Below are 24,669 nucleotides of genomic sequence, written 5' to 3' on the forward strand. Positions count from 1 at the left end.
CGTCTGCCCCTGGGCCTCGCCGCGTGCCACCTTCTTTGACTTCATGGTACGGACCATGTGCACAAAAGACCACATCCCCTGAAGCCACCAGGGCACTAAGAATCCCAGCCCAGCCTTCAGCCATTAACCTGACAGTCAGAAGGCACAGCTGTCATGTCTTCATTCAATCCAGCAATTCACAGAGAGCCACGCATGGACTGCACAGGGGACCACTGCCAGCCAAGAACAAAGACCTCGGTACAAGACAGTTCAAAGAACACTTTAATGATCAACAAGGATGGTTCAATACTTTTCCTAAATTCTATCTGCATGTGCCATGCAAGATTAAACTGGAAAAAAATGATGTATTTCCTTCTCGTCATCATTCTAAAAATAAAGCCTCTGACCTTGGCTCAACATGATCTGCGATCACAGCCTGAATGACGAGCCCAGAGCTGCTCCAGTCAGCGCCCACCGCCTGGGCCAGGGCTCTCTGAGCACTCCCGGCTGAAGAGGGCGAGCGGGCGCTTGAGGCTCCTGGGGCCCCGCGGTGCCTCCCACAGCTTGGCCTCGATGTTGCCGTCACTGAAGGCAACCTTGGTCTCCTCTACCGGGTTCTGTCTCCCAGACAGCTTTGCCTCCTTCTGCATCATGGTGATCCCCAGGTTTCCAGGCCGCCGCGCCGGGGAGCAGGGTTCTTTCACTAGGCAATAGCAAACGGCAGACAAAAAACTCTTTTTGAAGTTCTCATTCATAAATGCGTAAATGATGGGATTGCAGATGGAGTTGGAAAAGCCGATGATTTGAACGATAGCAAAGACCATCTTGATGGTGACGTCATCGTACTCCTTTTCGAAATTACCTGGAATAAAGCAATAATTTAGAATGCTTGTTTGTTTCATCAAGAAGTAGACAGGCTGCGGCTCGTGCCTGTCTTCACCCCAAACTTACACTGACACAGTGGGTAGAGGCCTGGAAAGTCTCGACACTTGGGGAGGCACCTGGTGTCTGAGTAAATGACCTCTGGGATGGGGCTGCGTTCTTAGGAAACTTAGTCCTGCCTGCATAGCCTGGTGCCCGCACATGGACTGTCCTTCAACCCCAGGATCCAAGTGTCCTGCCAGCTAGAAGCAACAGCTGCCTGTGAATGTTGGCTGGTGTTCCAAGACAGGATCACACCAAGACCCCGCAGGGTCCTGGATCACCAGGTAGGATTCACTGAGGGTCGGGCTGAAATCCTCAGCCTCACAACACGATGCTGGGAAGGCCGGCCCTAAATAAAGAAGGCCCGTGAGGAGCTCGCCTCGATCAAGCTGCCAGGGAGAAAAGGAGGAGCAGAGTCGCAAAGCTTCTCTTTGTCTTCATGGTCATTGACAACATGGCCACAGTTGTGCCTACTGGCCTCCCACACAATGACTGGCGGTCCTCAGCCTGAAGGAACGGCATTCTGCATTTGGCATGAGGTCACCCAAGTGGGGAGAACAAATCCCAGAGACTCCTCTCCCACCAGCAGCCCACGAAGCAGAAGCCCTCACCCGGCAAGGACACTCACTGTACTCGTTCATCATGTGGACGACGTGGAACGGCGCCCAGCATGCAGCGAAGAGGACCACTACTGTCACCATCATGATGACCGCTCGCTTCTTCCTCCTAGACCCACAGGAAGACACTGGACAGTCATCCCGCCTGGCAAGTATCCCCGGCAGCATCCGCCAAGGGTGTGCTCACTGCGAGCTGGTGCTCAGCTGGCGACCGGCAGGACTCTGCCATGCGCCTTCCATCAGGCCACCGCGGAGGTGCAGCCAGAGGCAGAGAAGCTGAGGTCCTTCGCCAAGCACCAGTGGGTGCTTTGGATTTGAATTTGGGCAGTCTAACTTCAGTGGCCACGCTCTCATTCACTGCGTGTGGAAGAGCATTCACACCCGTAAAGTGTGTGTTAATGTAAAGTGTTAATGTCTATGAAATGTGTGAGCCTCAAGGATAGAACAAAAACCACAGCCTGTGATGACCAAGGAACAAGCTCTTTACGCAGGTGGGCACCAGGGGGCACTGCACACTCGGACTGACGGAAGCCCGTGGGCTGCTCCACCCCTCCATACCAGGCACTGCTTAGCTTTCTAGGAGTCACGAAGCACAGACTGTAAAATAAATAAATCACGTGGACCACCAGTGTCGTAGCAGTGAGTTGTGTTTTAAAATGCTATTAGTGGATCAGATAAGAAAGTACAGCCTTAATACAAATAAAATATCAATAATACTAATTTTTAAAAATAACATGCTCCAAATAGCATGCTAAGTGAAATGAGTCAATCCCAAAAAAGCAAAGGCCAAATGGTTCCTCTGACATGTGGGTGCTGATCCATAATCGGGGGATGGGGGGCGAGGGAAGAATGGAAGAACTCTGGACTGAGCAGAGGGGAGAAAGCGGGGAGCGGAGGGGGTATGGGGTGGGAAAGATGGTAGGATGAGATGACATCATTATCCTGCATACACGTGATTGCACCATGATGTGATCACATTGTGCACAACCAGAGAAAGGAAAAGCTGTGCGCCTGTTGTGCACAATGAGTCGACGTGCATTCTGCTGTCACGTGTAACTAACTAGAACAAACAACGACAAAAGCATACGGTGCTCCAGTCTGGAAGGATTTTCACACATGCTGTTGCAGGGTTTTGAGTGACAGCTTTGGTCGGGGGAGAATGGAGGTATCAGGCCCCTCTGACTATGAGGAAAGCAGGGGCCCCTCTCCAGGGTGCCAGCCTACATCATGGCTGGCCCACCTCTGAGAGAGCCCCAGGGGACCACAGGTCCTGGCACCAGCCCTCAGCTCCCGCCAGGCCATCTTCACACACGGATAGCAGCATAACCGTGTTCCCAATGCCAAGGAAGTTTCTGTCTACAGCCGGAGCTTCTGTTTTGACCTCTGAGCTGGTCACCTCGCTCTTCCTGCCTCACACATCATCTCGCAAAACCTCAGGCTTCTTAGTCCAGCCATGCCCTACCTTTGAACCAAGAATGTGCTGTGACTAGATGGCCGAGGGTCGGGATCCCTGGCGAATGCCCCACCCCAGCACAGCTGAGAGCTCGCGGACAGAGCCGAGCGTCTCGTGGGACCGACCTGGTGATCTTGGACATTTCCTTCCCGTGAATGGTCCGGAGCACAGAGCCGTCCCCCACCCTCTTCTTGACCCAGAGCGCGTAGCCGATCTTGCCGTAGAGGAGCAGCATGAGCAGCAGCGGCAGCAGGAAGAGGGAGACCAGGATGAAGGTGGCGTAGGCCCTCTGGTGCGCCGGGCTGGCCCACTCTTCCAGGCAGCACACGTGCTCTTGGTCATACAGGAAGTCGTACTTGACCTTCACAAGAACACAGAGGGTCAGGAGCGCCAGCAGGCAGCGGTCCGAGGGCGGAAGCCGACCCGCTCGGCTCTCAGACTCGCCGCTGGGCCTCTCCCCGAGAATCGCCTTCCCACTGCTATTTGGTTATAAAGTAGTTTCCCACCCAACCGCTCAAGATCTTCAGAGTTTGTGACTTTATTTTCATTTTTTATCTTTCTCAACTCTTATTTCCATGGGCCACAAGCTTTCAGTTGGCTGAAAAAGCACAATTAATTAAGTAAGGTTGAAAACATTTTGCCAGTGAGCTCGATATTCACTGAGATAGTTAATTGGACTTTTCTTTCCTAGTTGCTGAGGAAGCAGGTCTGGGGAGGCCTCAGACTTCTTCCTAGCAGAAGGTTCTGAAAAGCCTTGAGGTTTACTACAGTTTCACAGTGGAATGAGCGGGTTGCTTGGAAAGGTATCAGAGGGCAATGGAAGGATTCTGGGATGGAAGAGAAATTGGATTCAAACTTCCATCAGATTGTATTTACTTGCTGACGTGTTTATACGGTTTCTGGAGGACTCGTCCTCTACGTTCAAAAATGTTATCATCAACCATGACAACACCACATGGTTACTAAAGGGCTGATTTCCAGGACACACTAAGCATTTGGAACACATCTGAAAGTCATGTCTGTGCGACAAGAATAGCAATGAGGGAATTTATCCAAAGTACCAGAACACTTCAATCATGCGGAAGGTTCCCGATGAGTACTTAGGTATCGGGCATACTCTGCTTACATTCCCTGCAAATTCTATCACAAATCTTCAACATCAGTTGAAAAGGTAACAAAATTCAAGTTCTGATCCAGGTGTTGAAGAAATGAGGAAAGGTAACACAGTGGGAAAAAAATTCTAAGCCCCCAACTCCCTGGGTGTAGGAGGACAAAAGGAAACTCATTCTGACTGCAGATAAGCATCCCTACAGGGTCACAGGGGCCTGTCCCAACACATCCCACAGCTGCTTTTGAGACTGGCGGCATCCACACAGGGTCCTGCAGCTCTAGGGACCAGGCTTTCCGACAGCACACTCTGTTGGACTTAGGACAACCAGAATCAGGTCCCTCATTGCTCTGGCTGGCCCTGGGCAGGGACATGCTGGGCCCACATTCCCACCTCCCCTTTCATAATTGCCCTTCTCCCACCTGGTAACGTGCCCTCTCCCACCCTACCCACACCTACCATGGAGCACCAAGGAGAGAGTTCCAGTGGCAGCCATCAGCAAAACCCTGGACCAGGCAGCCTAGCCCACGCCAGGCCCTCCTGCTTTCCCTGCTTTTCCTTACTCAGGGTGAAGACTGGCATTTGGGGAAATGGTATTTTGACAGGTGCTGGGACACTGTGGATTTGCATGTCACAGTGAGGGAGCAGAGGGGATGACAACTTTGATTTAATCACCTGCTTGCTTCCGAGTCCTGGAATCTGTCAGAGACATCTCTCCTGAGAGGCAGGCCCACAGCAGGCTGGGGGGCTTGGGAGCATTGAGGCAGGAGATGCCGCCCCCACCCCAGGTGGAGCCCCGGTTCCCGCACCTCCCACGCCCCGCACCCTGCTGACACTCAGGAGCCAGAAGGTGGCCCTACTAATGCACTTATGGATCTCAAGAAGGAAATCCGATGTGGCTGATCTGTCTGACAGGGCAGCTTTGGCAATTAGATGATGCAGTACACGTTTCTCAAACTAAATAGATGATATATATATTTAAAATACATTTACAGTACACAATAAGATGATTTTATTTAAGAACTTGATAGATCTTTTTCTTCCCCACGGGTCAGAAATGGAGCCCACGTCATGGTCTGGACCTGGAATGTCCCCCAGAGGCTCCTGTGCTGGAGGCTGGCCCCAGGGCAGCAATGGCCACAGGGGGGCTTTGGGGAGCGATGCGATGGGGAGCCCCGAGCTCCTCAGCGGATCCACCCCCTGCGTGTTCATAGGCGAGTGGAGTCCTAGGAGACAGCGGAAACTGGAGGAGTCTCCTTCCTGCCCCGGGGCCACGTCTCCCTGGCTCTTGCTCTGCTTCCTGGCTTCCACCAGGAGAGAGGCTCCCTCTTCCACAGCCTTCCACCATGATGCTCTGCCTCACCTCAGGCCCAAAGCACTGGAGCCAAAATACTGCTTCTCTCCTCTAAGTCATTTTCCTCAGGTACTTGGCCACAGCAGGGAAGAGCTGACTCTCATTCCCTGATTGAACTAGGCTGAGTCATCTAGGCTCCATCCTCATGAGCTTCCTGTTGGACATGAGGGTAGGGTCAGCATCAGGAGCTGGGGCCCAAGGTGTGTGGCACTGAGGGGTCTTCCTGAGCAGCTGGCTGGAGGGTGCAGCCTTGGGAAGCCTCGGGCTGTTACCTGGGGAGACCCAGGGGGTAGAGTCAACATGGGCCACAGCCCTCCCCAGAGGGCACCAATTCCAGGGGACATTTGCCCTCCCTCTCCCCACTTGCCGAGGAGAGAGAGGCAGTGAGTCGGTTAAGAAGGGACCGAGAGACCAGAGGCGAGGCAGAGAAGGACCCTCCGTGGTTCTGGGCCTGAAATCATTCCAAGTGGAGGGAAAGGCAACATTTAAATGGATTGCTCCTATGAGTTGGTGTGACCCTGTCTCTGGGCTGGATGTTTGACAAGGGACTGAAAGTGACCAGAGGCAGGTGTTATCTGTGTGACTGCAAGAGTGATGGTGTCCACCTTGGGCAGCAAGAGATGGCATAAAGCCAAGTTGGTCTCACTACGGAGCCCGGCTCACTCAGCAGGGCTCACCGCGTTCACCGGGAAGCATGGGCTCCTTCTCAAGTGTGCTGTCACCTTGAGGCCCACTGGATTTCCTTGCTGGCCACGCAGTGTGCCTAAAGCTTCACGTTTGCCCATCTCCATTTCTAAAAGAACAGAGGGGCACGTCCCTTTAGACGTTGCCTTGGTACATGGGTGTCCCCTGTCTCTGGAGCCTGCTCTGAGCTAGGATCCCTGTGCAGGACCCTCTAAGGCACAGCCAGGGGACAGGCTGGGCCACCCACAAAGAACACGCTGCTCCCTTTACTGTGAACCCCAGGCCAGGCTAGGCCTGTCTGGGGAGGTGTGGGAGAGAAGTTGGACAAGATGACCCCTTCACATATTTCCAATTTCCATTTGTCAATAAGTAAGAAAGAACTTACAAAGGCAGGTAAGAAAGAGGTAAGGAGACAATCTCAAAAACAAATTTTTATGTGACTTAAAAATATAAGAAAATTCCACAGCAATCATTGAACTCTTAAAATGCAGCGTGACTGAGAGACCCAAGGGAAGCCTGCTCCCTTGCTCTGAAATGCCCAACGTGGTGCTGTGAATTCAAAAACATCTACTATAAGCATTAAAGTCTTTACGATATCAAGAAGACCTGGATAAAACGGGGGAGGAGTCTCCTCTCACTCCGGTTAGAAGACTTCCTGTGAATGACTGGTCACACGTTTGCTCAGCGCTCGTGGAAGAAGGAAAATGACTGCCATTAGGATGGGAAGGGTGGCCCAGGGAGGCGCCTCAGCCCGGCCAGCGTACCTGCAGCTGCTGCACGTGCCACATGGGCAATCCCACGATGACGGCCACCAGCCAGACCACACCTGCAGAAGGCAGACATCGTCAGAACGGGACTCCGCCGGGAGAGCACCTGGCGCCGAGGCCAGCTGCCCACCGTCCCTGCCCACCCGTCTCCTGCCCTGACTGCCACCAGCCAGACCACACCTGCAGAAGGCAGGCGTCGTCAGAACGGGACTCCGCTGGGGAGAGCACCTGGCGCCGAGGCCCAGCTGCCCGCCGTCCCTGCCCGCCTGTCTCCTGCCCGCCTGTCTCCTGCCCTGCCCGCACAGTGAGCTCACGGGTCCTCAGTCCTTCGCCCCTCAGAGTTGCTGTTGGAATGATCTTCCTAGGCCAGTTTTAAATATTAAAGACTCTTTAATGCCGTTCTCTTGTCTGTAAGGTCCACTGACTCTCGGGCATGGCTGGAGTCCTCTCCCTCAGGGCCCCGTCCTCCGCTGAGGATCCATGCCCAGCTGGTTTCTGTTCGTGCACCACAGCGCCTGCCTGCTCCCTGGCCCCAAGCATTACCAGGACGGGCCACCCTGTCCTCACCATCCCCCCACGATCTTCCTCTCCAGGATGATTCGGGACACCTTCCCCAGTGTCCCCGAAGGCTCCTACCACTTCCAAATGAACTGAGCACCCAGTTCCTGTCATCAACTTGTGTCCCTACGCAGCCCCTCACGGCCTGACAACCCCACTCTTTCTTCTCAGCTTCTCCTTGAGGCAGGACAATCCACTCACTCTTTTGTTTCCTCAAATAAAATTCCAAGGAAAGTTTCTGGCCCTCAGTGGGAGCTGATCCACATCTGCTGAGCAGGCAAGGAACTTTATGCACGCCCTAGCTTCTTCTTAAATCTGAAGTGCATTATGCTAAGCAACATAACATGGGCAGTATTCGCTGGTCTAGGAAACAAATAAGTGTGACCAGCATGCTTTAGAAACCAGCATGCTCTTGCTGAATATCCTACCCCTCCGTCATGCATTTGCCGAGAGGAGTCACTTTAATGATAGGATCTTAGCAAAGAAGAAAAAGGATATGAATTACCAAGGAGCATCTCAACCTGTGCATTTTAATGAGTTAAAGGCCCCTCTTTGATTTTGGGGAAAATCAAAGTGTTTTTTTTTCTTTTACTGGGTGAGTCATAAAACAGCACATTGCTCTGGGTTCCAAGAAGCTGAGACTCAGGCCATAACCTGGGGTTGTTAGAGGAGATACTTGTACTGGGGCTACCAGCAGAAAGTCCTCAGTGATTCCTGGTGGCTCGGGGCTCTTGGACCTGTCTCCTCAGTCCACGCCTCTGTCCATATCTATTCTATTCCAGTCAGTGCAGCTGCTGTGTGTCTGGCCATTTTTCCTGATCTGTAGCAAATCTGGAGGAACTGAGTCTCCCGGCCCTGGTTCACTGCCAATCCTTTCCTGGGCTCCTTGACCAGCCCTGGACGGTTGGCACAGGGTGAGAGGGACAGGCTCATACAATCCATGACTACTTCCAGGCAGGAGAGCCTAGGAGGCCCCCCAGATGGGACTTGGGGGGCAGTGTCAGCGAGAAGGAGACACAAGGCCAGGGACCCAGGTGTGACTGAGGAGGCTGGTTCACAGGGCCAGGAGACCACCTCTGGGGAGATGCCGGGTGCAGGGTTGCGCCGCGCCCAGGGTCTGCTTGACTGCTGAGCTGGTCTGCCTTCTCGGCTACTGTGTGTTAGACCCCTCACTCCTCCTTCCCATCTGGTCACTCTGCCTCCAGGAGTCCCTTTCCTCACCCGCCTCCCACCCACACTGACTGACACACTTCAATGCCGGAGGTTGTCAATTATCCAAAGCCCAGAGATCTGTGAATTCTTTGTAGAAAAGGTGTGACATACATTTGAAGATAACTGAAACTGATGAGTTTCTCCCTGTTGATTTACCTGTTCATTTCCAACTATTTAAAGTGAGTTTAGGAGTGGAAAGCCCTCAGGAATTCTCGTGTAATTCCACAATCCAGTACTAGCTAAATTCTCATTAGCAGGAACAAATGTTTGCCAATGGCTTTCACATGATATCTTAATAAAAACTGCTCTCTCGGATGACCACTCAGTGGCCTGCTATGCCTCTGCTGGTTTAGCAGCAATAGATCCCGTCAGTGTCTGAGTGCTCAGCTACCCACTATGGAGAGGAAAGGTCTCCCGTGTTACTGTGCCAGGCAACTGGACGCACTTCAGATGTGCCGCTTGGCATGTGGCACATTCACCCATGCAGCTAAACGAGCAGCCGGAACAAGCTGAGGGTCCAGGGATGCCTGGGGCACAGGGGTGACGTGGGGCGCCTGACTGGCCGGGCATCCAGGAACCACTCTGCTCTCAGGCAGAGTGGCTTCCTGCTGTTCGCTCACCTCCAGGTGCACCCCTGGGCAACACCCCTGGGCAGTACCCCTGGGCAGCATTCCAGTCCTCTGCTTTTCTGGCCACACATTCCCTGCCACCTCAGGACCTGCCCAGCTCAGAGCCTGTCACCTCGGGCGACAGTTCCTGGTCCTGCAGGTTAGGGGCAAGGCCGCTGGCGGGTCCAGAGGAGCTTGCTGAGAAGGTACGTCTTCAAGAAGTCGGTGCTGGGACAGTCCTTAGCAGCGATGGGTGGGCTAGCAAACGGGGGGCAGTCTGAACCCCTCTAATCGCACCCAGTGCTGGCAGGCTCAGGGGTGCGTGCCTCAGGGCATGCCCGAGGTCCTCCCCGAGCCTCACCTAGCATCGTGAGAGCCCTCTGGTTGGTGTATTGCCACTTCATTTTAAAAGGGTGGACGAGGCCCTGGTGCCTTTCCACAGCAATGCAGGTCATGGTGAGGATCTCCGTCACGATGGCGGTGGACTGGACAAAGGGCAGCAACTTGCAGACGAAGGCACCTGCAGGAGGGAAACAGGACAGGTCACTCAGAGAGCAAGGTCTCCCTGCCGCGGGAGGCGCACAGCCTCTGCTTGAGGACTCATCGCTATAGCAACACACAGACACAGCAGCAGAGACGGCGCCTTGGCTTCTGCTTTCTCTCTATTGGACTCCCAGTTCCTAAGTGCCACATAATTACGTACGACCACAATGGTGGGGGACAAATCGCTATCTAGTCATTGATAACAGGTAGGAAACAATCAACAGCACCATCACGTGGGAGAGGCAGCGTGAAGTGGTCTCCTGAGGTCTAAACTGAACAAGTCTTAGATTCTTCTTCCTTCTTGGTTCCCTGTCAAGTCGTCACAAAGGCACAGTGCTCATTAAACACGCCTGATTTCTTCTCTTTGACTCCCATCCAGAACTCTATATGCAGATCCTGCCATGCACTTTTAGCTGATTTTACTTTCTCTAATGCAAAGGTTTCAAGCTGGTGGCAGCCAGCCCAGCTATGGCCCACAATCAAGCTTCGTTTGCTTCAGATAATATTTTTTAAAAATTTATTCTAACTCCATCTGAGATACCCATGTCATTTTCATCCTTAAAAAATCCTTATGAAATATATCAACATCTCTTTTGAATATAGTTTAAAAATGATATACAATGTTTGATTGTATCCATTGGTTTTCCTCATTTTATTTGATTGGGGCTTTTTAAAAGAGATTTATATGAATATAGAGTGTAAATATAAAAAAAAAAAAAAAAATCTGAGTTCATTGCCGATCCTTTAAAAGTCGATGCAACCTGTCTGGCCCCTTCCCCATCTGGGTTTGTGAGCTCTGGTCTGGCATCTCTACTCGTGAATCCACCCTGCTCCCTGCACCCGACCCTCAGAGAACCAGAAGCTCGAGTGTGTGAGGACCGGAGCAGATCGTGGAGGCCCTGCAGTCCAGGCTGGCACACAGGGCAGAAAGAAATGTGCTCGGCTCGACTCGCAAGCCCGGGGCCAGGCTCAGCTGGCCGCCTGTGGCTGCCTCTCCCAGGCATAACTCCCCCGCGCGGCTCACTGGAGTCTGCTCACCCGTCACTGCGGCGGATGATGTAGGTGTCAGGTCGGCTGGGCTAAGGGATCCCAAGACAGCTGGCAGCACACTTCCTGTTTGTGTCTAAGGGTGAGTTTCTGGAAGGAATTGGCCTTTTGATTGACAGGCAGCGTAAAGAGCACTGCCTTCGCCTCTGCAGTGGGTGGCGTCCAGCCTGTGGAGGGTGCAGACAGAACGAGAGTGCAGGCAGGGTGACCTGCCCTCTACTTCCCTGGGACACACGCCTTCTCCTGCCCTCGGAGGTCAGCAGCCCTGGCTCTCAGCCTTCTGGCCTGGACTGGAGCTGCGCCCCTGGCTTTCCTGGGCCTCCAGCTGCAGGTGGCAGGTTGCCAGACTTCTCAGCCAATCCCTCAACAGGAGTCTTTCTAACATCTCTCCATCCTGCTTCTCTGGAGCTCCCTGACTGACCCGGCCACCTTCCCATGAGGCCCAGCTGCTCTAATGACCCTGTTTCAAGCAGCCTCTCTTGTTCCATTCCCACACCCTCTGGCTCCTCGTCTTACCTCTTTCACCTTCTGACCTACTGACACAGACAGCTATAACAGATACACACGTAATTTCTACTTGCTGCTATTATTTATTGGCAGTCTCCCTGCCCCTACTAGACTATAAACATCCCAAGAACAAGGATGTTTGTCTATTTTCTTCGCTGATGTATTCTCAACATTTAGAATGGCACACAGTAGGCCCTCAATAAATATTCATTGAATTGAAGAAATGAATCACTAGGAAGCCCTTAACCTCCAAAGGCATCCCATTCAGTTTTGAAGAGGCTCTTGGGGGAAAAGGTGCTTTTCAATTTCAATCTCTTTTGAGTTTTGCATTCAGAGAATCTCAGAACCGGACAACTACCTTTCCCAAATGTGTATATAAAAAGGGCTTTCTCGTCACTCCTGGGCCTAGGCTTCCCTAATGTCCCTCGCCGTTCCTCATCTGACATGCCCGTGAGACCTCTGTACTGGCTGGACCATGCAGACAGGAGCCCCCTGTGCTGAGGATGCAGACAGGCCAGGGCAGAAGCCTCCTGGCATGTGAGCCTCTGAAAGTTCACACCAGCCTTTGCAAACAGTGGGCTGCTATGGACCCTGAAATCAACCTGGTAATCCAAGATGCTCTCACCTCCTCTCCTAGGACTAAGGGGACTGGGGACTTAGAGTCACTCCATCCCCTGTTAGAACTCTAAAGAACAACCCAACAGCCAACCCCAGGCACTCCCAGTGCCTGCTCCAGTCTTCCAAATCCTAACCCTGCTGCAGGTGAAGACCCTTCCTTGTTCAGAAGCCACTTTAGATGCCAAGTGCAGAAATGACCGTCAGTGGTGACCCTTTTCTCTGTCTGAATACTTACACCACCAGTAAGTCAGCTCACCTCGAATCCTGTTTAGGATGTGGCTGTGGTTTGGATCTGGAATGTCCCCCAAAGGCTCATGTGCCAACGGCTAGTCCCCAAAACGCTGATGTTCAGAGGTGGGACTCTGGGGACGTGGCTGGATCAGGGCTTCATCCAGTGATGGAGTCACGGCCACGTGGACTACTGCAAGGTGGTGGAAAGTGTGCAAGGTGGACCTGGGAGGAAGGAGGCTGAGTGGTGTGCCCTGGAAAGGTGGGCCTCAGCCCTGGCCCTTCCTCTCCTCTCTCTCTCTCTCTGCTTGCTGGCTGCTAGGAGGGGAGCAGCTTCACTCTGCCATGCCCTCTGACATGATGTTTCTGGGCCTATGATAAGGCCAGAAATAATAGAACCAAGAGACCATGGACTGAAGCCTCAGAGATTGTGAGCCAAAAGAAACCTTTTCTCCTTTGATTCTCTCAGGTATTTTAACACAGCAACAGAAAGCTCACACAAATGTGATGCTTGCACAAAGAAATATGTGAATAACTGTCAATCCTATTTCTTATAGGTTTTCCCCCACTATTTCTGAAAGCTTGATTGGATTTCTCAATTCTTTTGATCAAATTGTTCATAAAAATGTTGACCAGTTCAAGGATAAGGGAACGCCAGATGGAACTTTTCATAAAATGGACACGTGCATTTTAATATATTTTAGGGAAAACCAAGCAGATAAGAATTTGTATTGTAGAGTTCACTGTAGAGTTATCTCATCACAAACATTTTCATTTTTGTTCATAATAACACGGGATACATATCACTGGTTTCTCAGTATCAGGATATACTCTGCTCCTGACTGATCTGTTGGCCACACTGAGTTTCAATTTCATCATTTATAAAAAAAGGTCAGAGAAACCCACCTGCCACAGACCAATGTAAGCGGTTTAAAGTCCTGAAAGCCCAGTTCAGAACATGCTCTTTAGTAAATGGCCTTTCTTCTCTCATCAGGCAGCCCAATTAAAGAACTGAGGTCAACCTGAACTCTTGGGGCTGATGGGTTATTTGTTGCTAAACAGACGATTAAAAGACGATTAATTTAAAAACTTATCTTCTAGATAAAGACACTGTGGTTCAAAGGGGTTCAATGATGTGCTCATGTCTACAGGCTACTTGTAGAGAGAGCGAGGTCGTGAACCCAGCTGCCTGACTCCAGCCATCGCATCACGTCACCCCAATCTGTCTTGATGTGGCTCTGCTACGTGGCAGTCTCCTTGTCGGTGTGCTCACAGATCCCCTGGTCAAGAGCCCACTCGACCCTACACACCACACCGAAGTTCCGGGATCTGTCACGTTAGCCTGCTCACGGATCCCAACAGCACTGGCTCAGCTCCTGACACCCTCAAACCACTATCTGAAGGGCCCCTGACGGGGCTGCCCGGCCATGTCTAGGAGTCCCTGTGATGTGTGACCCCGGTCTGTCCAGGATGCAGGTCTGCACTCTGGCCACCACGGGCACGTGCTTCTGTGACCTGCCCTGTTCTCTGGGGTGTTTGTTTCCTTCAGCCTTTGCTGGGAGGCCGCCTCAGCCTCTGCCGTGCAGCAAGCCTCCGTACTACCCTCCCTTTCCCATCAGTTCCTGTTCTGGTCACTTCTCTGTTGTCATCTCTTCCGTCAGCCGGCTCCACGCCTTAGATGTCCCAAGGCGAATCCTGTTTTGTAACAAGAAGTCCCTGGTGACATCTCCTCTCAAAATCAGCCACTTGAACTGCTTGTACCCTACATCCTTCCACCAAGCACCGTTTCTCAGGATGCCCGTCCGCGCTTTCCCCGCAGGAGCCCTGACGTCGAGAGCAGAGCTGTTTCTTGACCCGGCCGCGCAGGGGTCTCCCCACAGTTTGATGATCCCACATCCGCCTGCATTTCTCCTGCTGGCAGCGACTTCCTCTCCCGGAGGCAGGTTGTGTCAGGAGCCTCTACTGAGAAGGAGGAGGAGGGACAGGCAGGACGCTTTGGTGTCCCAGTGCAGGAGCAGAGGCTTGAGACGGGAGGTACTTGTTCAGCGGGCACCTGCTTCCACTGCCGCCACCCAGGGCGCCTGGACCCTGCCTGCGGGAGTCCACCCCCCAGCTTCGGACTGACCCCTGGGCCCCCAGCTCCTCCAGCCCCTTCCGTGAAGCCACTCCGTACCAGCAGCTGCTTGTGACCAAGTAAGCTTCTTTGACAAGCTTTCCTGCTGACTCTCTCTACTGTTTCCTACAGCAGCACCCCAGGGCTGGCGTTCATGTGCTCCGCTGCCTCTAAGGTAAGGCAGTCCTGAGCCCCCCATGCAGGCTGCCCACGCTGCTTTCCTGTCTGCCGCGTCCGCCTCTTGGTGGGAAACCTCCGTCGTCTGCCTGGCTGGCTGGGTCGGGAACCATGCTGTGGTTCCACAGCTGCCGGCCACGTCCAGCCCGGACACACTCTGCTGACACTTCACCATCAACATGACACTCACCCTCAGGGGGAGAGGGTTCAGGGTCGCCACCCGCTCGCCACACCCCGCCACAGAGAGGGCAGCTCTGTGATCCAGGGAAAAACCAGACCACAGGCCTGAAAACGGAAACAGCTGGGACAGTGTCTGTGTCCACTGTGGCCTGACAGTGACTTTAAAAAGGATCCAAGCGGAAGGAACAGGATTTTGAAAAGAGAGCATTCATTCGTAGAAAAGATTTTTAGAATTGTCTTATTAGTTTAGAAAATGACATAATGAATTATAATGGTGTGAAAGTAGCTGAGGAGCATGAGCACTCGGCCTATGATGAATCGGCTCCAAGGCGGGAGAAAAGCCACATTAGTTCAGTTCTACAAAAGGAAGCCTGCCTCATACAGCCACGCTAAAGCACAACCCCACAGGCCGCAGCAACCGCGCGCCATCGCCCCGATTTCCTGCACCACACTGTGTCCCAGAGGAGCCACACGCCTGTCCCCATACAGCCTGCACGTTTCCAGCTTTGCCCAGCATGGCTTTTAGGCAGGGGCTGATGGGCCCCGGCCCCTTTCATACCTCAGCTGTGTCCTACAGGAGAGTGGGGTACAAATTAAAAACGGCCCAGATCAGAACTGCCACCGAGCTGTGGCTGAGGACCACAGGGCGGCAGACCACAGCATCCCTCCCCTGGAAAGCACTCCCGGCGAGGACCAGGCGTGGTGCATCCAGAGCCCTGGGAGGGGCTCCGGTCTCCAGCCTGTCCGGCTCTGGTGGCTGGGGCTGCAGCACAGAAGCCACCCACCAGCTTAGAGATGTCAGAAAGCCCGACGTGGACGACCCTGGCGATTCTAACTGCAGACTGAAGAGGACCATAAGCACTGAATTCTCCTACAAAGGCATGAGTCCTCCCTCTCCTAGAAACTGACCCCCCCCACCATCCACCCGACATACGACCATTGCAAGCACAGCAGTGATATCCTGTGGTATAGGAACCTCGGCTGCTGCTCCATCCCGTGGCAAAAGGCAGGGAAGGAGAGCTGGCTGGGGCAGGAGGCAGGGAAGGAGAGCTGGCTGGGGCAGGAGGCAGGGAAGGAGAGCTGGCTGGGGCACAGAGGGAGGCGCGGGAGGAGCCCGGCCTCTGCAGGGCGCAGGCAGTGGAGACAGGCCCCTCCCGCCAGGCCTGGGGACGAGGAGAAGAGGGGAAGAGGCGGCAGCAGGGAACTGGCAGGAGAGAAGACAAGCCACGTCCCCTGGGGGCTCTTCTGAATTCATGGGAGGACAAAGCTGGCCCTGAGGAAGGACGCTCATCCCAAACGAGACCCAAGAGACGAGAAGAACTAAAATGCTGCAGGAAGGAGAGAGTGAGCTGCGCCCAGCAGGCGGAGGAGGGGGGGCCCAGCAGCCCGCAGGTGGCCTTGCTGTGCACAGCCCTGGGGGCTGCAGGCTGCTCCCGCCCTGGCTGAACAGCACCATATGGCGTGACCAGTGTCGGGGCAGACAGTCCTTCTCTCTCGTTGTCTTGTTCTTTTTCTTATTGTGGATTCGCAAGCAGCGGACAGAAACGGTAGGACAAGCCCCTGTGCTCTCTGCCCCGTCTCCGACAACAACATGCTGCAGGCGTGGTCCAAGGCCACAACCAAGACCTGACCTCCACACGGTCCTGTTTTCACTCCGACTTCCTGGCTTTACCTGTGCGTGCCGTGCATGATTTTATTACCAGCTGCACAGGGAAGACGCTGAGCAGTTCCAACGTCTCAAGGGTCCTTCTTGCTGCTTGTGACCATGCTTATGATCACGTTGATGAGTAGTCGGATCCCTTATAGCACAGAGACCTTTTCCACGCTTCCAGTGATTATGTGGTCAAGATCCTCAGGCATTTACATTTTGCTCTAAAGTCTGCCATACTATTTTCTGCTTTCTATATGGGTAGAAATTTCTATTTGGTAGAGTATTTTCTCTGGAGTTTTGGTTTGCATTTATTTTTGCAGTTGGAAGAAGAAACATGTACCTTCCATTCACAGTACAATGGATAAAGTATGGGCTCTGGAATTGGGCTGCCTGGGCAAGCATTGAGGGCCCACTGCTGGCTAACTGTGTGACCTAAAGCTAATGACTTAATACATTAGTCCACTCTAAGTTGCTGTCACAAAACACCTGGGGTTGGGTAATTGATAAAGAACAGAAGTTCCTTTGCTCAGTCATGGAGGGAGGAAGTCCAAGACTGGGTGGCCCATCTGTTAGGCTCTGGTAGAGGCCCCTTCTGCTGCATCATGGCAAGGCAGGTGGCAAGGTGGCACGAACACGCAAGAGAGGAACAGACCCTCAATGACAGGTCAAGTCAGAAGGCAGGCAGGGACCAGTCTTGCTCTCTGTACACCTTGATGGTGAGGACTCACTCTGAGACCAGCACTAATCCCTTCTGAGGGCCACACCGCCCATGACTTGATGATCACCCCACAGCCCCACTTCTGGAGTTCCACCTGTCTCCATGGCCACAGTGAGGCCAGACCTCCAACACTAGAGCTTTTGGAGGGCGCTCTGGAGCCAGAGCCGGACAGCAGCACCTGTCTTCTCTGGTCCTGCATTTCCACACCCATACGACACGGATGAGGACAGCGGTACGTGCCTCGCAGGACCTCAGCAAGCGTCTGCCTGAGGACAGTGCTTGGACCTCCGAAAACTCACTCACGGCTGTTGGCCATGCCAGTACTGCCAGCAGCAGCAGCGGCAGCGTCTGGGCGGCTTCGGCCCAACCCCCACTCACCCCAGTGCTGCCTTGGCTCCACTGGGCGCCTGGGCTCCGAGGCCTCCTTCCGGAAGACCATCAGCTTCCTGCTCTGACGCCTGCAGCTGTGCTGTTTGGTTTCCTTCCTATCGGCTGCTCTACAGTGTCTTCTTGACATGGGTTTGCAAGGATTCCTTCTTCAGTGTCTTAACTTCACTACTTCTCATCCCCTGTGTTTTATCCTTGTTTTGCATGAATCTTTTCCAAGTATCTTCTTCAAGATAAAAAACAAGCCCGCTCCAGCTCTTGGGCCTCTGTGCGTGGCTACAGCGGGGACGTCGTCAGTGCGCCTTCTCGGGAGTGTGGAGACCTGCTTTATCAACCGCTGGCATCCGGCTGCTGTTGACGTTGCCAGTCTGGTTTCCACTTGACTCTGGGTCGGTCTCCTTGCAGCTGGGACTCGGGTGCCGTGGGAAGCGTGTGTGGCTGCCTCCTCCTCCTGGGGCCCTGCGAGCCTTCTGCACTGGAGACATCACTGCCTCATCTCCGTGCCGTCCAGTGCTTTGGTGGGGAGTCCCCAAGGCTGGGACCCTGGATGGACCCTCCTGTGCGCACGCCTTCCATTCATATGGATTGCTCTGTTTGTAGGTTCTGTCTGTGGAGATGTTTTCTCTCTGTCTTCCAACACTTTTATATGTAATTTCAGTAATCATGTACTTTTTACTTTTGAGAGCTTTATCTTGCTCTTGAAAAGGTTCTTTTCAGAGCAGCTTGCTGGTGACTTACCAGGTCAGGATCTTCTTAAACCCGGACACCCCCGCTTTGTGTCAGGAACCCATCCTGAAGACGAGGCAGTCAGTGTGGGTGGCCCATTTCCCCTCACTGCAGATGCCGAAGAAATTCCAGTGCGTTTCCTTCCATGTAACTGACACGGAAGGACCACCACTTCACAGACAAGACGCCTGAATCGCGGCTCCATGATCGCAAGACCATGAGGACGCTGCTGTCACCCACAGGTGCTCGGTGCCAGCCACACACAGTGCTCACTGTGACCAGGAACACTGTTTCCCACAGGGGGTGGCAACCAGACACAGCCATCAGTAGGTACTTGAGAAAAAAGCCAGTAAAACCTGCAAATAAAACAGGGCAGTTGCCTGGGATGACCTGATATTATTCCTAAAGAAAAGAGTACACCGGAAACCTGACGAAGCAGGGAGGTTAGGATGGTCATCGGGGGTTGGGTGGAAACAGGGCAATTTCAGACTGAGACGTCTGTGTGGCCCTTCACCGGAGACCCTCAGTGCAGGATGAAGAACTGGTACTGAGTTTTCCTTGCTTGGCTTGGTCTGGCCTTGGAATTCTCTGCACGGTGCAATAAGAGGCAGCAGTCAGTCCCAGCCCGCCAAGTTCAAGGGCATCCCTCATCACAGCTCAGATTATTTTCAGTTGACTTAATGCTTCCTGGGTATCATCACCACAACAGACTCTCCTGGACTGCTGTTCTGAACAAGCTGGGTACCTCTGTTCTCAGCATGGCATTTAAAGAGTCTTCAGCCTCTTCTCCCATCTCTTCTCAAAGCCCATCTTCTCTGCATGAGCCGAGTAGCTCACAGCAAGTGAGCTGGTGGGGTGCTTCCTTCTCCCTGTCAGGCACGTCTGGCACTCTCGACCCTGGGGGAACTCCAGCCACGCTGCTCAGAGCAAGCACTTGTGCTTCCAAAGTGCTTCCGACCTTTTGGAATACAGCCAGAGAATGTTCCTCTCTGTCACTGCTTAGAAGGTGGCATGGAGGTGGGGACATGCAGTTTTCTCTTATGCCCATCAGCTAAAAATTGTCATGAAAGGGGCAGGTTGCAGAAGCCAACAGGAATTCCAGTGGAGAAGCAGGCCCTGTCGTCACATAGTTCAGACGGCAGCCTGACCTGGTGGGCCAGCGTGCTCGGCCCTGTACCCTGCCCAGGGTGCTTCCTTGACTCCTGAGAGCCATCTGCATCTGTGTGAGCCAGAAAACAGGCTCTCCAGAGTACGACTGTCTATTCTGGGTTCCTTCTTGTGTTTTCAGTGTTCTAATAGTGACAAATGCCATTAGGAAAATAACTGTGTTGCTTTTCTACTTTCCACTAATAACAGCAATTAGACCTTTCCAATAATAGAAAGAAAATGAGCCCAGGTCAGCCCTGAGGACGATACTGCAGAAATGACAGGTTCTGCTATGTTCAGAATGTCTCAGTGGCTCAGCGTGAAATATTGAGGAGGGAACCCGTGTACTGGCTGAGAAGTGGAGAGGGTCCAGGCCAGCAGAGAGGGATCTCCTGAAGGCGGTGACCAGGCGGCCATGCATGATGAATGGGGCAGGAGCGTGTGCTCAGCGGCTCATCAGACCCTGCAGCTCTGAGTTGTGTTACCTGGTGTGGAAGGGCCGCGTGCTCACAGAATACAGATCATGATGGCCACTTGGAAAGGGCGCTTACAGATGCAAAGGAAAACTCACTAAAATCACACAGTAAACAAACAAGGGAGTTGTTTCTATTTTGCTAGAGAAAGAAACCACACCGGATGCCATACACTAAAGTGATCATCATCATAATAAATAAGTTCAATTCTCTATTTTTCTCAATATTAATTAGGATATTTTAGGTGACAAGGAATACAGAGTTCAACTCAGGAGGCTCGAACACTGCAGGAATGTATTCCTCCACAACACAACCCAGCAGGACAACTGTGCACAGCCAGGCTCCCTCCGCCCTGCCACTGTGTCCTCCTCGGTGTGCCTCTGTTTAGTTCCAAGATGGTCACTTGTGTAGACGGGATGACTACAGCATCTCCAAGCACTGCATCCCAGCAACATTCTGAGACCCAACGGGGAAAGAAAGCACAGGCATGCCAGGAAAGCCTCGGACCCAAGGGCCGGCATCGGCTGACCACCACCGGCAGGGAAAGTTAAATGTGGACACTGACCTGGCAGCTCAGATCTTGAGGGGCCTTGTTGGATCTTGACATGTGGGACCCACCTGCCTTCATGCTGCACGCACAGTGCCGTAGATGTTGACTGTCTCCAAAACAATGTGCAGATTACTGAAATGCCAATCAAAATCCTAGAAGTTTTTTGGAAGTTGAAAATACATGTACAAAAGTAAAGGTCCTCTACATAGCTACCTCAACTTGTGAAATGAAGGCCAAAGGGGTGGCAGACTTTTCCTATGCAATATTCAAATATGCTAAAAGCATTTGCAATCAACACTGGTCTGGGACAGCTGGGGAGGTGGGAAGGGATGTATGATCAGGTAGTCCCCTGAATCCCTGGGGAAGAGGCGCGGTGTTCATTGGTGATGTGGAAGAGACTGTGGAGAAAAGTCGCAGGCAGAGTCAGACTCCAGCCAGACGAACTGCCCAGTACTAGCTCAGCAGCAGCTCAGAGAGACGTTAAGGACAGATCAGGCCAGCTGACCATGCACACACGCAGCCAGGACACAGCAAGCCAGAGGACACGCATCAGCAAGGACTGCAGCTTCCTCTGCAGGGGAGAGAGGCCTGAAGACAGGAATGGAGATTTGTTTTAAATATATATGGATGTGATGAAACAGGAGAGAATCACTGCCCCAATGATAATGACAGTGTATTATTAATCCAACACCATGAACCTGAGATCCACAGCGGGCAGGTATGTAGGGAGCTGGGTAAAGAAGGAGACAACAGGCAAACATTTTTGCAAGAGGGTAGAGGGAATTGGGGATTCTTAAAGCCACCACCAGGCCAAGGCTGCCCGCTCCTCCTGGGATTCAGACCCACTTCCTGAATGATGAGTTAGCAGTCTCCGCCCTGCACAGTGCAGAAGTATACTATCCACACGAGTGCATGAGACGTTTTTTCAGTAACTGAGCTCTGCATTTATTACAGTAATAAAATATTCAGGGGCGCAACGAGGTCATAACACAATCACAATATGACAGCTGTCCCCGCTCAGCTATGGTGGCATCTCATCATACTGTCATGGTCTCACCCCACACAGACACTCCAAGTGGACAAAACGCACCATTTCATTAGCACCTGCCCACGGGTAGGTGCAAATCTCAGTTGGCTGTGTTCCTGTAAGTTGCTACTCGGGTTCCTCTGGTTTGGTCATGTAGTCCCAAGGGTGGCAAGATGGGCATGGCCGTGGTGCTGCCCAAGGTCAGTCGTACTTGCTGACACCCGACTCCCCTCTTGGTGACGTCTGACCATGCCATTGTGCGCACACGTAGGTCTGCTTGCCACCACCATAAACTCCCAGGATAATCAACCCATGAAAAGGAGAGGTCCCTCTGGGACCACAGCCCTGGTCCACGAGCAGCTGGCCCTGCTGCTTTCAGCCTGTGGGGGCAGCAGAGCACAGGGCAGGCACCTGTCCTGGCAGCGCCACCTAACCACGGCCCGAGACAAAAGGAAGAAGAAGAAGGGCCAGGGTCTGCCTCTCCCCTTCAAGGGTGGCCCCCAGTGACCCAGGGCCTCTCCGTGGGACCCACCCCTTGAGGCTCCGCCACCACCCGAGGCGCTGGGCTGAGGACCAGGCCTGCAAGTGCCTCTGGGGATGCTCAGGGGCAAGCTGTGGCGTGCACCTGCAGGGCCACGGCCGAGCAGACATGCTCTTCAGTACGTCCTAATCCAAGACGGCCCAGGCTTTGAAACTGCTAATGTGGCCTTGCTGAAAGACTTCAGGATTCCCCAAGAGGCTGCTGCTCCCAGTTGAAATTCACCGCCTCAGTGGGATGTTGTCCTCATCAAAACCCACTCGGAACAAGTCTTCTTATTTTTATTTCTTGGTACCAGGGACAGAACCCAGGGGCACTTAACCACCAAGCCACATCCCCTGCCCTTTTTAAAAATGTTTTATTTAGAGACAGGGTCTTGCTAAGTTGTTTAAGGACTTGCTAAGCTGCTGAGGCTGACTTTGAACTCAGGATCCTCCTGCCTCAGCCTCCTGACCCGCTGGATTACAGGTGTACACCACCATAATGTTTTCTCACGATAACATCTTTCAGGTTTCAATGTGAAAATCCTGCCACAGGACACAGAGAGGAGAAAAAGCATCAAATAGGCCTTGTTTCATTATAAATTATCCATCCTTGGTTATTTCAGTATAGTAACAAAAAATGGACTAATTCACAGAGGAAGCATGTAATAAAGAGTTTGTCTACTGGAACCGGGGTTGTGGCTCAGTGGTAGAGCACTTGCCCAGCATGTGTGAGGCACTGGGTTCAATTCTCAGCACCACATATAAATAAATGACTAAAATAAAGGTCTATCAACCTCTAAAACAATATTTTTAAAAAGAGCCCGTCTACCTCGAGGACATTTTCGCCATTTGATGAGGGCCAGCTGGATTTGGTCATCATGAATTAGCAGACAAGTAACAGGCTGGGCAGAAATTCGGCCCCTCCTTGGTGTGATGATGACGTGGAAAACAGACTTTAATGGCAGTGGTCCTGATTACGACAGCGATGGCCTCGCGGTGTGATAGCAGCAGGGAGAAGTGTGCCAGTTTGCCCAGAGGTGCTTGGGAGGCCTCTTACCAGAGGCCAGCGTACTCTACCCCAAGTCCTTCAGGAGCAACAGTGAAGCACAGCGACCACTGGGAATCTGCCAGCGGGTCTCCATCTCCTGTGTGCATATGGCTCACCAGGGACTTCTGGGAAGAGGGCTCACCCGGGAGCCGAGACAGTTAGGAGCAAGGTTCCAGGCCGAGGTGGTGGGCAGACACGGTCCACGGCAGAGAAGGAAAAGTGTACTGCAGACTAGAGACGCTGATGCGCTCCTGGGAGCGCCATGTCCTGGACGCCAATGCTGTTGTCACCATGGCAACCAGGCCATGGTGGTCCTGAGAGCGCTTGGTGCGCTGATGAGCTGTGCTGCCGCAGAGCGCCTCATCAAAGCACCCTCTCCTTTCCCTGGCATCCCCTCTGCTGGCCACATTGCGCCCTGCTGCCCTCCAGACTCCCAGGAGCCAGTCCGTTTCCTCCGGGACGCAGCGGCTTCTGCTCACCAGTGGGGCAACCACCGCTCATCTACTTCCTTACACTGAAAACTGTTTTTAAAGCAGAAATTGTGGCTGGGCTGCGGCTTGGAGTTGAGCACTTGCCCGACACGTGTGAGGCTCTGGCTCCATCCTCAGCACCCCAGAAAGCAGCTGCCATCTTCTGCAGTCCTCCAGCGCGCCTCTGCCTGGGGAACACGCCGCAAAATGCAAAAGTCCAGCAGAGCCCAAACGGCTCGGAGCACAATTTCAGCTCCTGTCTGTCAACAGCCGTTTCTCGGCTAGAGATCTTCTAAAGCCGCCTGCAGCAGGCCAGGCCCGGCCCCTTGTTTTTAAAGAACGGTAGCCAATTCCATTCTCGTGTAGTCAACTAACCCTGTGTCCGGAACATCTGTAGGTCGGGTTTTCTAACAATAAGAGAAAAGCACTAAGTCTTTTCACTTCTCTTTTTTTTCTAAAAAGTACATTTGGTATAACCCTCATCCCAGAAGAGGGAAAAAAAAAATTAAAGTGGAAACGTGTAGAGAGATACAAAGAAAGTCTTTCCCCGCTGCGTTCACAAGACAAAATCCCAGCTCATTAGTTTGTGGATTCTGACGAGTGGATTCCCGAGACCCAGAAGAGCCATCTCAGGTGGGAACGAAACGCAGGACGGTGGAAAGCCCAGGCGCAGAACCACAGCAGGGAGACGCCTGCCCCAGGCTTGGCCGGAAGCGGCAGGAAAAGGAGGGAGGCAGCAGCGGGAGGCGAGGAGAAGCCCTAGCAGGAGCGAGGCCTCAGGAACGAGGAGGAGGACCAACCCAACAGCCAGGCAAAGAGGGTGCATGCGAGGCCTTTCTGGCCTCGTTTCTGCCCTTCTCCTGATCCTGGGCTGTTCCAGCTCATTATAAAAAGGATGCGGCCCACCTGCCTACAGAGCAGCCTGTCAGAAGGCCGGCGAGGCTGGGAAGAACGTGCTTCTGGTTTCTTTTCTCTACTGCCCCCTCACTCCTTCACCGAGGGGACACTCAGTGGTCACTCCCTCTGCTGGCCATCTAAGCAGCCACAGTGTGTGAGGCCATGCGGGTGATGCCAGGAAATCAGGACGTGGCACTTGCCCGAGAGAGACAGAGGGAGAGGTCCAGATCGGGAAGAAAGGCCACAGAGGACATAGGGCAAGGTGTGGCAGGAAGGACCCAGACTGCACAATCGCTTCCCAGTTACCTGGCCCCACCTGCTCCTGGTCCAGGAGGCGCAGGAGGGTGAGATGGACCCTGGGACATGAGCACTACAAG

The 24,669-nt window shown here is 53.1% G+C and overlaps 1 protein-coding gene across 1 annotated transcript in view; it reads right to left on the reverse strand.

Annotated features, from left to right (window-relative positions):
• Positions 1–249: 249 nt before the first annotated feature.
• The window catches only part of QRFPR (pyroglutamylated RFamide peptide receptor), a 36,954-nt gene continuing 12,534 nt past the window's right edge, over positions 250–24,669 (reverse strand). The window contains exons 2-6 of the mRNA XM_079153064.1: positions 9,626–9,784; positions 6,884–6,945; positions 3,099–3,334; positions 1,532–1,629; positions 250–841 (exon numbers count right to left, since the gene is read on the reverse strand). Coding sequence (XP_079009190.1) covers positions 444–841; positions 1,532–1,629; positions 3,099–3,334; positions 6,884–6,945; positions 9,626–9,784 — 953 coding nt within the window. The 3' untranslated portion in view covers positions 250–443. The remainder of the gene's footprint in view (positions 842–1,531; positions 1,630–3,098; positions 3,335–6,883; positions 6,946–9,625; positions 9,785–24,669) is intronic.

This window comes from Sciurus vulgaris, assembly GCF_902686455.1.
Source record: "Sciurus vulgaris genome assembly, chromosome: 9".
NCBI classification, from domain to species: Eukaryota; Metazoa; Chordata; class Mammalia; order Rodentia; family Sciuridae; genus Sciurus; species Sciurus vulgaris.